General features: G+C 39.3%; 1 protein-coding gene across 1 annotated transcript in view; it reads left to right on the top strand.

The window, feature by feature from the left end:
* LOC119580922 (E3 ubiquitin-protein ligase RNF25-like) overlaps nucleotides 1-15000 on the top strand; it is a gene marked incomplete at its 5' end in the record, with an annotated part of 24023 nt that overhangs the window by 2849 nt on the left and 6174 nt on the right. Inside the window, 2 exon segments of the mRNA XM_037929164.1 lie at nucleotides 122-256; nucleotides 8244-8349. Coding sequence (XP_037785092.1) covers nucleotides 122-256; nucleotides 8244-8349 — 241 coding nt within the window.

Genomic DNA, 15000 nt, shown 5'->3' with positions numbered 1-15000 from the left:
AACATTTAGTTTTGTCCTCCATTTCAAAATATATAGATTTACAATCAAGTCTAGTTGACTTTTGGCCAAGACTTTTGTGTTTCTGAGGGTTAATACTTTTTTTTTTCTTTCTTTCTTTCAGTGGAATGCCTGATGGTGTGGAGGTGACTGTTGTCCCCGCAACTGGACAGAATATCGAAGAACAACATGTGAGAGTAACTCTTGTGCTGTCTTTGCCACCCGAGTATCCCGATACCTCACCAAGTATCACACTCAGGTTTGTAAATGGGACTTGATTGTAGGTTTTTATACCTAAATGGTATTTTTTTCAGTTTAGCCCCTTGGATCTGGAAGCTTCACTGCCTGTATGTAGCCCAAAATATGGGTATTAAACTGGGTAGCTTGTAGTACTCATGCAGTGACAAGACTCTATGCCTTCCCTTTGCATTGTTATTTCTCTTTTTTTTGCATGAGCATTTATAGCTTTTTTTCTACATTCGTCATTTGATTTGATTTATCCAGATGGCAATAGACTGTATTCCTTGCACAGACTCCATATAACATAACTCAGTAGAATAATAATAACATTAAGGAACATTTGGTTATTTATGACATTCAAATTTCTTTTTGTATTCAATTTTTTGTAATATAACCTGGGCTGCCAGTCAATAGCCTTCCCTAAATGCCCACTGAGTCTAATCACCCTCCAAGAGCTTTGTCCACTCGTGTTGAGTCATTCCTGTTACCTTGGCCTTCAGGGAAAATTCTCTTGACAGTAAGTTCCTGTCACCCCAGCCCTCAGCCAAATTTTCCCGACTGCATGTTCATGTCATCTGCCACTCAAACCAAATTTTTTCATGATGTGATGGTCATGTCATCTAGATCATAGGGGTTAATCATACAAAAAAAAATTATTACAATTATCCTTGTATCTCTTTTATCTAAGGATCCCTCAGATATTATTATTTATGCCCCTAAAGCCAGGGTATATCTGCATGTGCTAGTTTTGGTGAAATGAACTGCCCCCTTCAGTATCCTGGCCAAAGGTGAACTCCTTACACACCTTTAAGTTGGTATCCTTAAAGTTGTACCATGCTTGAAATATCAAAATGCCCATGGCAATAAGTTACATGAATTCTGTTATTTAGAGTTACATTGTGTTTCATCATAGTAAAGTGCTTTATATTTTCATACTTGTGTGTGTGTGAAATTTATATATAATATTTATATATATACATATATGGATACATATATCCATATATATAAAATTTGTATATATATGGATATATGTGTGTGTGTGTGTGTGGATATCATCATCATCAAGGGGCTAACGCCGACAGGGGTGCAGGGCTGCATCCACCCTTCGCTTCCAGCCATGAGGGTCCCTCATGGCGAGTCTCCAGGCAGGCCCTTGGCCCATCTCTAACTCCTCGCAACAGGTCTCCTCAAGCTGGCAAGCCATGACATCCTAAGTTGTTCCATGGGCCTCCTCCGCCCAGGATTGTCTTGCAAAGAAACAACCTGATGAGCAGTGTCATCCACAGGGAAACTAGCTAGGTGCCCATATAGCCTGAGTTGGCGATCCCGGATCACGCAAGTAACAGGTCCTATCCTAGTCTCATGGGGTAACTGACAGTTGGACACATGGTCCTACCAACTGTATCCCGTGATCCGGTGAAGAGACTTGTTACAAAAGCCATCTAGACGAGACTCCAAGGCACTAGATAGTGTCCAGGCTTTGCTTCCATAGAGCAAAACTGGCAATATCAAGGCTTTGAAGACATATACCTTGGTCCTTTTGCATAGATACCGACATCCCCAAATGCTCTTATTGATTAAGTCCTCAGCGTAAGCCTTAACAGGCCCCCAAAGTCCTGATTCTTGGTCTTGATCCAGGAGACCTCTAGGCCCAAAAGCTTCACCTCATTGCTAAATGCATCAAGAGCTGCCACCAGTGACTTTGGCTAGTAGCTCTGCCCATTATCCAGTCCATGCAGGTGCAAAAAAGTGTTAGTGCAAGGACACAGCCTTGCCTCACCCCTGAAGTAACAGGGAAGAAGGTCGACAGGCCCCACCACACTTTACAGCACTTTCAAGTACCAGTATATAGGCTTGCTATTTGGCCAGTAATCTGTGTTGGAAGGCTGTGTCCTTGCACAATCTGAATAGAGAAAGTCTGAAAGTCGGACTTAGGATGAACAAGAAAAAGACTAAGATGATGTTCAACAATAGAACTCAATTTGAGCAGATACATGTACAAGATGAAGCGCTAGAGGTAGTGAACAAGTATATATACTTAGGGCAGCTGATACAGACAAACACATCTAGCAAAGAAGAAATTTAAGTGACATCAGTCAAGGCTTGAGTGCCTTTGACAGTCACAGTAACATACTAAGAGGCTCCTTGCTATAATTTTTAAAAAGAGATGTCTTTAACTAATGCATCCTCCAAATTATGACCTATGGATCAGAAACATGGACTACAACCAAATTACTGGAGAGGAAACTAATAAGAGAGAGATAAAAAGGTTGATATTAAGAATTATCCCAAGAGATCAGATGAGGGTGATGTGGATCAGGGAACAGACAAAAGTGGAGGACATACTTGGGAGGATCAAAAAGAAAGAATGGCAATGGGCAGGTCATATATGCCGGAGACTAGATGAAAGATGAACAAAGAAACTAACAGACCAGGCTATAGATAACATAAATAGGTCAAGGTGGCATGAAGAAATAATGAAATTTGGGGGCCAAGACTAAACAAAAAACACAAAACAGACAAAGCTGGAAATGATTGGGAGAGGCCTACATCCTGCAGTGGATTGATTCAGGCTGATGATATATATATATATATATATATATATATATATATATATATATATATATATATACACACACAAATATAAATATGATATGAGAGTGTGTGTAAAACCTGGCTATCATGACTCATATATGAGTAGATATATAATGTCCATGGAGCTAGTTAGATCCTAGTTGCACACTCATTTTAGTGGGTCGTGTGGCATGGTTGGTTTAGTACTGGCCCTCCGGTTTCATACCTGGAGTGACCTAGATTCAAGGCCTGGCCAGGGAGGATTGTTATATATCTATATCAATGTGGCATTGTATTATTCCATCTTGCATATATATACCTCAGTACACCTGACTTCGGTTTCAAATTTCTAAATCAATTTCCACCGAGTAGTCATGGGGAGTGTGTGTAATACCTTGCTATCATTACGCATGTATGAGTAGATAGGTGTGTAGATATGTATATATATTATATATATACCTATGATATATCAATGCCTGGTCAGTGAGGATTATTATATGTCTATATCAATATGGCATTGCATTATTCCATCTTTTATATATATATATATATATATATATATATATATATATATATATATATATATATATTTATATATATAATATATATACATATATACATACATACATATTACATACACACACACCTCAGTTTCGAATTTCTAAATAAATTTCCACCAAGAGCCCACTGGGAGTGTGTAAAACCTTGCTGTCATTACTCGTGTTTGAGTAGATAGGTAATGTCTATGGAGCAAATTAGGTTCTAGTTGCACGCTCCTTTTAGTGGGTCATGTGGTATGGTTGGTTTAATACTGGCCCTCAGGTTTCATACCCAAAGTGACCTAAGTTCGAGACCTGGTCAGGGAGGATTATTATATATTGTTACGCCGACCGCCTCGTCTCTCTGCTAACAACACAAGGCAGGCTAGGCAGACGGCGTGCTATCCACAGGGTCGTGAACACTGAACAGCTCCAAGAGGCACCGAGCACCACAGCGTCCCAGAACACCAGGAGGGAAAACGCCAAGTGGCGAGGCAGGGCACGAAATAAACAAAGACGTCTTTCCTTTTTTCACAATTATTTACCCGTCCCTTTTTCTAAGGTACATTACAGGGGAAAACCACTTTTCACAGGCACGTACATTTTTAAAACAGGGAAACAAAACGTTTATCAGGTCCAAGGGCCCCCCAAGGTTTTTCCAACACACCCCCTCCGCTTTTGGGGCTTGTTCCTCCGCTCCTTCTCAAAACCCAGCTGCGTCTGCTTCCCCGGGCCCCTTCTTTAAATCTCCCCCGGTCCCCTTTTATGAAAACCCATTTTTCGCACATTTCCCCGAAAGACCCACGGGGTCACACCCCCCCCTACAGCAGAGACCCGTCGCTCGACTTCAAAACCTGAAACAAATCAAAAATTTAAAAAATCAGTTCCAAAAACCCCAAAAAAAAAAATCTTTCATCCAGCGGGGCTTTTTCGCTCTCGGGGGGCCTCGGGAGGGGGTTTGGGGGGCGCGTAGATTGGCAGGGGCCCCCCCAGAGGGTATCTCCTGCCCCAAGACCAGGTCGGCACCTTTGCGTCTGCTGCACGCCCTACCGTCCAAATGCTCGTCCTCTCTCGTCCGTCTGCCATCCTCACGCGCTACGGGGGCAAACGCACTTTTTTTTCACCATGGCCCCAGGAGTGTTTCCGGGCCCCAGGGTAACGCCACAACCGGTGCGCCAAATTTCCCTCGAGGAAGTCAGGCAAGGGGCCCCCCAAAAACCAAAACTCCTCGCCCCCCGACACTTTTTGGGATGTCCACTTCCTCACAAGTCCCAGCTTTGCCCCAGCGGGCACATTCTGGGCCTTTTCGGAGATTAGCTACCCCACTGTACAAACCCCCCCCGGGCCCAACAAGGCCCCGCCCAACCGCTACGCCCACCCACGCGGGTTTTGGAGGGCCCCACAGGCCCCTACCCCACGACCCTTTTGAATTTTTTAAAGGATTCTAACTCTGTCCGGGGGGCGGTGCGTCGCTCAGCCAAACTACCTCTGCACAGCCAACCTCGGGAAAGAAAGGGCACATTTTCACCGTGCACCTTCCAGCTTCCGTCCAAGGTCACCACCCCTTACCCGCTCAGGTAGTAAGGCCCGCAACAGTGTGCCAGTCGGCCCAACAAAAACCCGCTGCCCCGTGCTACCCCGCCAAATCGAGCCCCCTGGCCCCTTGAGCGCCCCAAAATGCCCCGTGACACCACACAGTCTCTGTGGTGCTCGGGAAATTGCTAGTGGAAAACATTCGGGCCCAGGGTCTTCTCAGCCCCAGTGTCCCTGTGGCGGCATGTTTTCCCATCTATTGGCCCTCCACCTCTCGTGCGGTTCGACGCAGTTTCCCCAGTCGGGGCCCGGAACCGAAGACGCTGGGTTTCGGCCCCCTTCCGATTTTTTCCGCCTGTCCCCTTCCTTACCTTGGGGACATGCACTGGGATGGTGCCATACCACCACGCCCCTTGCAGCACGCGGAAGGCACAAACCCATCCGGGTTTTGAAGGAGGTTTTCTCCCTCCCTTCGACCCGACTACGTCTGGCCCTACCTCTCCGCACCCCAAACCCAAGCCTTGGAAAGTTCTCGGGCTCCCCTTCCTCAATGCTATTTTCTCCACTTTACCCTTCGGCCCGGAGGTCACGGGGCAGCATGGCCCTGGGCCACTGTTGCCTTAGGAAAGCCTCGAACTCCAAGGCCCTCGCCAGCCCCACCTGGGGGTCTCAGGGTGTCCCTGCTTACGTAATTTGCGCTGCGGGCCCCTGTAAACGTCAAAAAAAATCACGGGCCCGGCCACGTCATCTCTTCCGCGCCGCGGGTACCCCCTCCTTACCACGCCTCCAATCCGCACCGGGGGGACGGTCTCGCCCGTCACAAGCCCGCTTTTTCGGGGGGCCCGATATACCTCCCGGTGGTGGGGCCCGAAAAGCGTTTCAAAACCCCTGCCCCCGCTGGTGTAAAGGGCTGTTGGGGGAAAGGGGCAGAGCCCCAACCCCCTTCCACCGCGGGGCCCCTTATCTGTTACCCCTGCAGGGCCTTCTCTCCCGGGGTCCCCCTTGGGGAGTGTCAGCATTTCAAATTGGGGTACATATGCCTCCCGGCCCCTTCCCGCTACTCCCCGGCTTACGCCTCCAGAATTTGGAGGGCCCAGGGGGGGCAGGGTGGGAATGCGTCCGTGAACTAACCCCCGGGGGGGAGGAAGGGGGGAGGGGGGCAACGAAAACGGGTTGCCGGGCCGGTTTTTCCGCCCCCTATACCCAAGGGAGTGGTTCCATGTTCCCCGCCTTCTGCAGCGACCCCTGGGGGGACACACGCTGCGAGGGCCCGGGGGTTTCCTCCACGGGGCCCCAAACAGACCCCAGTAAATCTACACTTTGGCATCTGTTCCAAACCCCGTCGCCTTCCGCTTGCAAAGTTCTACCGGGCTTCACTGCTCCCTCAGGGCCCCGACCTCACCCTTCAGAGTCGCACCCTTCTCCCTCGTTCACTCTTCCGCTGTTCAGGCCTTGTCGGTGTCTGCTGATTTCCATCTTCACAAGATGGGAAAGATTGCTCTGTAACACCTCAACAATTGGCAAAAGTTCCTTGCCTTCCTTTCCCGCATCCGACGAGATGGTGCGCCTGCTCGCGTGCCCCCTGTGCCTGCTCTTCTGCCCTTTGTCCATTTTCCCCCCCCCAACCCCACATGGCAGTGATCATTCCCTCTGGGTCGGCTTCACCTCACTCGTGCCCGCCTTAGTCATAGCCTCCTCTCCCCCCATGGGTGCCGCATCTTTGGACACATGAAAATCGGCGCTCTCACTATCAAACCAAATCCCCTCCTACACCAATGTTCGCCGGTTTGCCCGTCTCTCGCCACCAAAACCCGCAGGCTGGGGACGGCGTTTAATACAGGGCGTGAACCTGAACAGCCCAAGAGGCCCAGGACCACGGTCCCAGAAAACCAGGAGGGAAAAACGCCAAGGGCGACAGGGACGAAATAAACAAAAGACGTCTTTCCCTTTTTTTACACAGTTATTTTCCCGTACCCTTTTTTAAGGTACATTTCGGGGGGAAAACCCGCATGTCACACTGCCGTAAGCTTAAACAGGGCAACCAACTTTATCAGTCCAAAGGGCCCAAAAAATCTTCACAGGGGGCACACCCCAAATCCGTCTCTTCGCTTTTCCCCCCTCCCCGCCCCCCAGCTGCGTCATGTTTGCCCAGGTCCCTTTATTTTAATACATGCCCAGGTCATCCTTTTCAGTTAAACATGTTTCGCACAGTCTCCGAAGACCCACTGGGGTAGCATTCTATATATTGAGCCTTGCTTTTTCCTTTTCATTATTTCCTCAGTACATTGCTTGGTTTGAATTCTAAAACGTTTTCCCCCAAGGCCCCCGGGGACATGTGTAAAAACCCCCCCTATCATTACTCATGTTTAGTAGATAGTATGTCATGGAGCTAGTTCATCCTGTTGCACCCTTTTAGTACACATGTATATGTGTGTGATATATATTTATATATTTATTAAAAATATGTGTATATATATTTGTATTTTATTTTTTATTTAATTTATGATATATTGTATATTTTTGCATAAATATATTATATTTATATATAATATAATAATATAATATATTATAATTTATATTATATTTTTAATGTTTATGCATTTTTATATTCTTATAATTTGCATATTGTTTATAATTTTATTATTTAATTTATTAAAGTATATTTTTTAAAAAATAGATTTTATGGGATGAAAAATTTTATATATTTTATAATTTATTATATATACATATGTATATATATGTATATATATGTATTTATATTTATATATTTGTGCATATATATTTCTATATATGTAGATGTATATACATATATTTCTACATATATGTATATATATATTTGTATATATGTATATGTATATATTTATGTATATGTATATGCATGTGTATATGTAATATATATATATATATATATATATATATATATATATATATATATATATATATATAAATATATATGTATGTGTATATATACACATGTATATGTGTATAAGTTTGCATTTGTATATTAGTAATATATACATATATATACACAGGTGTGTGCATGCGTGCGTGTGTTTTTATATATATATATATTTATATTTATATATGTGTGTGTTTATGCAAGTACATATATATATGTGGAAGACAAATGAGTAATGCATATTATTTCAGGGTGGATTAGTTAAATATAACATAATAAAGTTAAATATATTTTTACCTCAAGTATTTATTTATTGTATGTGTAAAATTAAACTTTCATCATACATTTCCATGGGTCTGTATGGTATACATATATATGTGTGTGTGTGTGTGTGTGTGTGTGTGTGTGTGTGTACATAAAAATGTTATATAAATATATCTAAGATTGATGTTCTATTCCAGGAATCCTAGGGGAGTAGATGATTACATCCTAAAGAAGATACATGAAGAAAGCAAGAAGAAGTGTGAAGAATATTTAGGCTGTCCGGTTATTTATGAACTCATTGAGGTGGGTTTACTCTAGTTGAATTTGCAGCATTTTTTTTTTTTTTTTTTTTTTTTTTTTTTTTTTTTTTTTTTTTTTCAAAGCAGTCAACCCAATGTCAGTAGGATTATTTACTGTCCCCTTTAGACTTTTGTGAGGTTTGTTACATACAGATGGCTCCATGTGTGCTCATCCAGCAGTTGGCCCTAGTGACAGATCCTGATTTCCCCATTCCTTGAACTGGCAGGAAAATGTGTTTTTCTTTCCAATAGAACTAATACTGACATTATCATTGTTATTGATATTATGATTATTAAATTGTTATTAAAATATTAACATCAAAGACAATGAAAAAATAGGAATGAAGCTTTCAAAAAATGAAGGAAAAGGGTAAACAGAAGAGATAGGTAAGACTAATAGCTGACTCCTTGGTGACTAAGCACTTGTAGAGCCATCTGTGTGCAAAGACAATAGATAAACTTTTTTTTACAGAGGGCATGTCATTGTAATCTTGCCACCTGCTGACATTGGGTTAATAATGTTAGTTATTATCATTATTGACATTATTATTATTTATTGTAATATTATTTGAAAAAGAAACAATAATAGAATGATAAAATGATAAAAAATTAATCTTTTCAAAAATCAAGGATAGGTATGACTAAGGTGACTATACATATTTGGAGCCATCACTGTAAACACAATTCACTAAAATTATAGTAAACATAAAGCATCTTCTGTTTGCGTTATAAAATTTAATGCCATATTAAAGTTTAATCCATATCTGCAGTACTTGCACCGAAGATTCAAAACAAACTGCAGATGCACAAGTCTGTAATTATCAGTAAATATGCTGTTTTACATGAAATATCTGTAATTTATTTGTGCAATAATAATTGGCTGTCACCCACTATAATTTTAATATTACACCATAGTATTGGTAGTGAGACCTTTGTTGTAGAAAAATAAAGAAATATACACATATATGTTAGTATTATATCATGAAGATATATAATGATAATAATATGTATAGTAAAAATTATATGTATAAGTGGCATCAAAGAGCCTTTGAATTTTATAAGCAATTTAACCGAAAGTGACAAACAAAAATTAAATGTTTGTGCCAATTTATACTTGAGTTTTCTCACATGTGGTTAAGGTAGCCTTTTCAGGATGTTGCTGGCAACATTGCTCTAGTCATTTGATCATAAAGTATAACAGTGTTAGATAACTAATAGATTGATTGACTGATTGATTTTTTTATGTTATAGAGTATATAATTGCACTTTGTCTCATATATCATGTTTACATACCCCCCAAATGTTTTTTTTTTTTTTTTTTTTTTTTTTTTTTTTTTTTTTTTTTTTTTTTTTATTGTTTGCAATAGGGATCATATTTTGTAGAGGAACCTCTTTTTTATATGGAAGATATTTTTTCCTGAATCACAAAGGAAACTAATTTAGTCTAGAAAAAAAAATCATGTTTTATTTTATTTATATTTTTCTAATTTTAATTATGAAGAAATGGTGAACTGTGGATGGCAGTATCAGTACAATAAATTATAGTCATATAATCCTTGCAGATATACAACATATCATTTAAATTTTAGGAATTAGGCAAACACATGCATAAAGTAAGTAGATGGCAAGAGTTATATATATATATGTATATATATATATATATATATATATATATATATATATATATATATATGTGTGTATATATATGTGTATATATGTGTATGTATATATATATATGCATGTATATGTTATATATATATATATATGTATATATATATATATATATATATATTTTATATATATGTATATCTCAATATAATAATATATATATATATTATATATATATATATATATATATATTATATATATATATTATATTATATTAATATATAATATATATATATATTATTAATATATAATATATTTATAATATATAATTATATTATATAATATATAATATATTATATATTATTATAATAATTATATATTATATATAAATATTAATATATTATATATAGATAATATATATATATTTATATATTATTTATATATATATTATATATATATAAAATATATATAGTATATATATATATATATTTATATTATTATTATATATAATATATATTTATATATAAAGTGAGTGAGAGTCAATGAGTGTATGAAGTAATGATTAGTGATTGAGAGTGAGTGAATGAGTGAATTATTGGATTAAGGAATCGAACTGAAATATATTATAATTTTTGAGAAATTATAAAACCAATTTAGGAACCAGATTTCATCATGAAACTTTCAGAGAGCGTTGCCAATACCATAATCGTATTTTTAAAAAAATATGATTATGGTATTGGCAACACTCTCTGAAAGTTTCATGATGAAATCTGGTTCCTAAATTGGTTTTTATTAGCAAAATAGATCAAATATTGTGACCTAGGTAAACCCTATACACAGGTAATGCTTTTATTTCGGTCATTGAACAAGAATCTATGTGATTTTTTTGTTGGTGGAATTGAATAATTATTTTCTGGATGCATTTGGCATGTCTAGCATGGCTAGAACTTGAAGGTGGGAAATTGTCATTCTCTGTGGTCTGTGGACCTCCTTGGGAAGGAGATGTAACATGACACTCATCTGCCTCATACTCCATCACTGAATAATTTCACAGGATGCCACATCAAACTAAGCATAATGTTGAAAGAAGAATATGATAAAAGCAAGAATGAAGCGAAGAGAGAGAAAGGAAAGAGAATGAGTCACGCTGCCTCAGCCACTACCTCACCATCCACAGTCCAGCCCACAGCTTCCCTCGCGACCAGCCTGCAGCTACCACATCTTTCCCCTCTGGCGATCAGGATTGCTCCAAGTAGTGCAAAGAAGAGGTGGTTTTTCATCAAAAGTGACCAAGAAATAGACAAACCTGTAGCAGCAGACAAGGAATATCTCATAATCGAGAAGAACTATCTGGAATGAGTGATGTCCAAATTTACCTGTGGAAACTGTTTTGGGAGTGTCAGTACAGAGAATACAGGTGACTGACATCTGACAAACTATTATCCACTTGCATTATGGGAAAGACAAAAAATCCCAATGAACATCTGCATTCCAGAATGTGGTGTTATTGTTCTAAATATAAAAACGCAAACAAACAAATCTTGGACTACGCTCTGGCGCCAACTGCCACTGAATACAATGTTGGCTATGTAGAAGGCTACGTAGGCGAGTTGCTTGGATCCACACTAAGCAAGCTCACTGCCTCTCGCCTCCAGGAACTTGACAAAAAACGTGAGGTAGTGCAGCAGAAGAGGCATAAAGGGAAGGAGTAGGTAGTTACTGAGGAAGACTACCAGGCTGCCGCCTTTTCAATGGCACTACTGGACTTTAAGGTCTTCTCCTGTAAAACTTATTTTTTTACAAAGAAATTTGTCTATTTTTGTTATTATTTGAAATAAATATATTTAGTTTCAAACATTTTCACTTTTCCTTTTCCCTCTAAATTACCAGGATATCAGAATACTTGTGAGTAAAAAATATTTACACAGTTGCAGAGTTATGAGTGAAAACAGGATGATAGCACATATTCTACAATAGTTACTTCTTCAAAAGAGAAAAAAAAACAATCTGTTCTAAGAAAATGACTCAATAGAGTAGGAGATTGAAGTAAAGTATAAAACTTTCATATTTTTGGGTTATTCTGAAAGGGATTTAAGTAATTTACTCAGGTAGCACATGAATGAAACTTCATTATAAAAGTGACTTTTACATAAGGTTAACCAAAGCAGTATATTGCATTCTTATTTTCTACACGAGGGTAAATAGACGACAGTCCATTAATTAATTAATTGAGTGAGTGAATGAGTAACTGAATGAATGAATGAAAAAATATATGTGAGTGAGTAAATGAATTGGTGAATGAGTTCATATGAGTGAGTGAGTGGGTGAGTCTCTGGTAGAGGGGGGAAAAAAAAGGAACTGACCTTTGTTGTCCCCTGTTGACAAAGATAAAATGAATTAGTAATGGCTTCATCATAAATGAGAAAAACAAGTGTTATAAAATCTTGTGCAGTTGACAATTTCTAATAATATACATGCCTTACTATAAAAAAGTAACAGAAAGGAAAATATGTTACAACACAATATAGAGGTTTACAACTCCAAAAACTTCCAAAGCACTGCAAATTTATGATAAACAGTAAATACAGTCAATTAAGAGAAAATGATAAAGAGAAAGAAATATTGAAAGAAAAAAAGAGAGAAGGAGAGAGAGAGAGAGAGAGAGAGAGAGAGAGAGAGAGAGAGAGAGAGAGAGAGAGAAGAGAGAGAGAGAGAGAGAGAGAGAGAGAGACACACACACACACACACACACACACAACACACACACACACACACACACACACACACACACACACACACACACACACACACACACACACACAAACACACACACACACACACACACACACACACACACACATGCATACATAGACATACATATACGTACATACATATATCCATTGTAAGTAAGACTAGAGATGAACTTTGGCTGGTCAATGAAAGAGGTCTTTGCTTGCTGGGGTATTGTTGAAGGTAGATATGAGAACTCCAAGATACCCCCTTGTCCCCAGGTCGAGTACGAGGTGTTGGAGCTGGACCCTGTGTAGCTTGGCCCATCTGTCTTGTCTCTCTCCCTCTGTCTTATGAACATGTCCTTTTATCCAGAGGTTCCCTTCGGGGGCAGATGTTTACTCCCATGTGAAAAGAGAAAGTTGGGCGGACCTGTGTCCACTCAAGGAGGAAGGGTAGCTGCCGAACAAAGGTGTGAAGTATACCATCTGGCCTTGCTACGTATTGTTGACATTGATCTGCCATGCACAAGGCTCATCCTCAAGTCATCTGCAATTCTTGAAACATTGCAGTAGCGTATAGGGATACATGTTCTGTTTGGTATCTACTGATGGTTCCTGGTGATCCAGTGGTTGCTAGGGTCGTTGCATGCCAGGGTAGCAGGTGTGGTAGAGGTAGAGGTGCAACATTCAGTAGCAAGGAGAGTTACATCACCTTATGGAGCTGAAATATAAGTACCAGGCCAGTAAAAGGGCTAAGGAGAAGGAGGATATTGCATTTGTCAATCACCTTACTAAGTTGCAAGAAAAATAAGAGCATAATGAGAAAAATTTGCCACAAGAAAGGTAATGTGTCAAGTGAGGTGTTAATTACTTTGGATTTGTTAGGATTAGGAGGTTCAGTAGAGTATTATCATATTGAAAAGAGAAAAATTATTTGTACAAGAATTCCATAACTTTGGGCTAAATAGGCAAGTACTTATGCTTCGGACACAAAGCAGCTAGGCCTCAATTTAATTCTAACAATGCGCATCTCAGGTGCTTCAACTGTATGAGCATAAATGTGTGTAATTTCTCGGAGTGGAGGATGCAGGATTCCTTCGTTTATGGCCATGAACCGGGCTTGAAATTAACTTGCGGTGATAAACTAACAGTGCATGTCACAGGCGCTTCAATGGTTCGAGCATGAGTGTGTGTAATTTGTCAGTGCAGTGGGTGTAGGATTCCTTCATTTATGGCCATGAGCCAGTCTTAAAATAATTTGCAATGATAATAACTGTGTAAACCTATATAAAGCATGGTGTCTGCAATGTGTTGCCATTATTTGTGTTGCCATTATTTGCACTACCATTGGTGCATATTCACCAAACCTAACCCATTCCCAACGGGTAATATTCATAGTTGCCTGGGCCTCACTGCCGGGGGCTTATATCGTCGCCCTAGCATGCGCGACCACTCATGCCAAATACCAGCATCCCTTGCCGTTTCTTCGTAATACTATGAGCATATGTTGTATTTTCAGTTTTCATTATTTTCTAAAGTCTCTATTTGCCATACTTCCTGATAAATTGAGACTGAAAGATATTTTTGTTATATAGACAACATAGTTGATCATTATTTGGTCTATAGTCTAAATAAAATAAGCAGTGTGTGGCATCATGGAGTTGAAATCGTAGTAGTTTTTTTTTTTGGGGGGGGGGCATAGTAAAAATGAGAAAGTGTTAAAAACGACTTGATCACACTTTCAGTGGCAGAAAAATAACATTTTGCCATGATTGTAACTAAAAAAAACTCATGGCATGTCCATACATACACCATGGCATGTACGTACATACCCCCAGCAGATAGTCCAGCCATGCCATGGCATGTGCGTACATGCCACCCGTCGGCAAAGGATTAAATTAAAGAAGCATAACTTCCAGCATCATTAAAAACAAGATATCATATTGTGAGAGAACGTTATGAAAGTGATTTGGGTTCAGTTATAAGTCAAAGGAATGGCACTTAGTAAAATTCATAATCCAAAAGTGAATTCCATGTAGAGTGGGCAGGTAGGTAGATTAGAGGTTAGTCAGGTGATCTAAATCTATGTGTGAATGAGCGACCGATTAGCACGGCAAGTATGAAGAAATAGTGATATAAAGAACACAACGATATACGTGTATACACAGAATATAATAATATGCAAGTAGTTATGAAGTGATTACAAATAGGAATAACATATAAGAGAAAAAAATAAATAATTTCATTAATTCAAAGACAGTTAACATGAAAATTATGAGAACAAGTTAACATAACAATAATTAATTAAACTCGAA

This window comes from Penaeus monodon, chromosome 14 (genome assembly GCF_015228065.2).
Source record: "Penaeus monodon isolate SGIC_2016 chromosome 14, NSTDA_Pmon_1, whole genome shotgun sequence".
Lineage (NCBI taxonomy): Eukaryota > Metazoa > Arthropoda > Malacostraca > Decapoda > Penaeidae > Penaeus > Penaeus monodon.
Note: the sequence above shows the minus strand (reverse complement) of the source record. Positions and strands in the feature narration are given on the sequence as shown.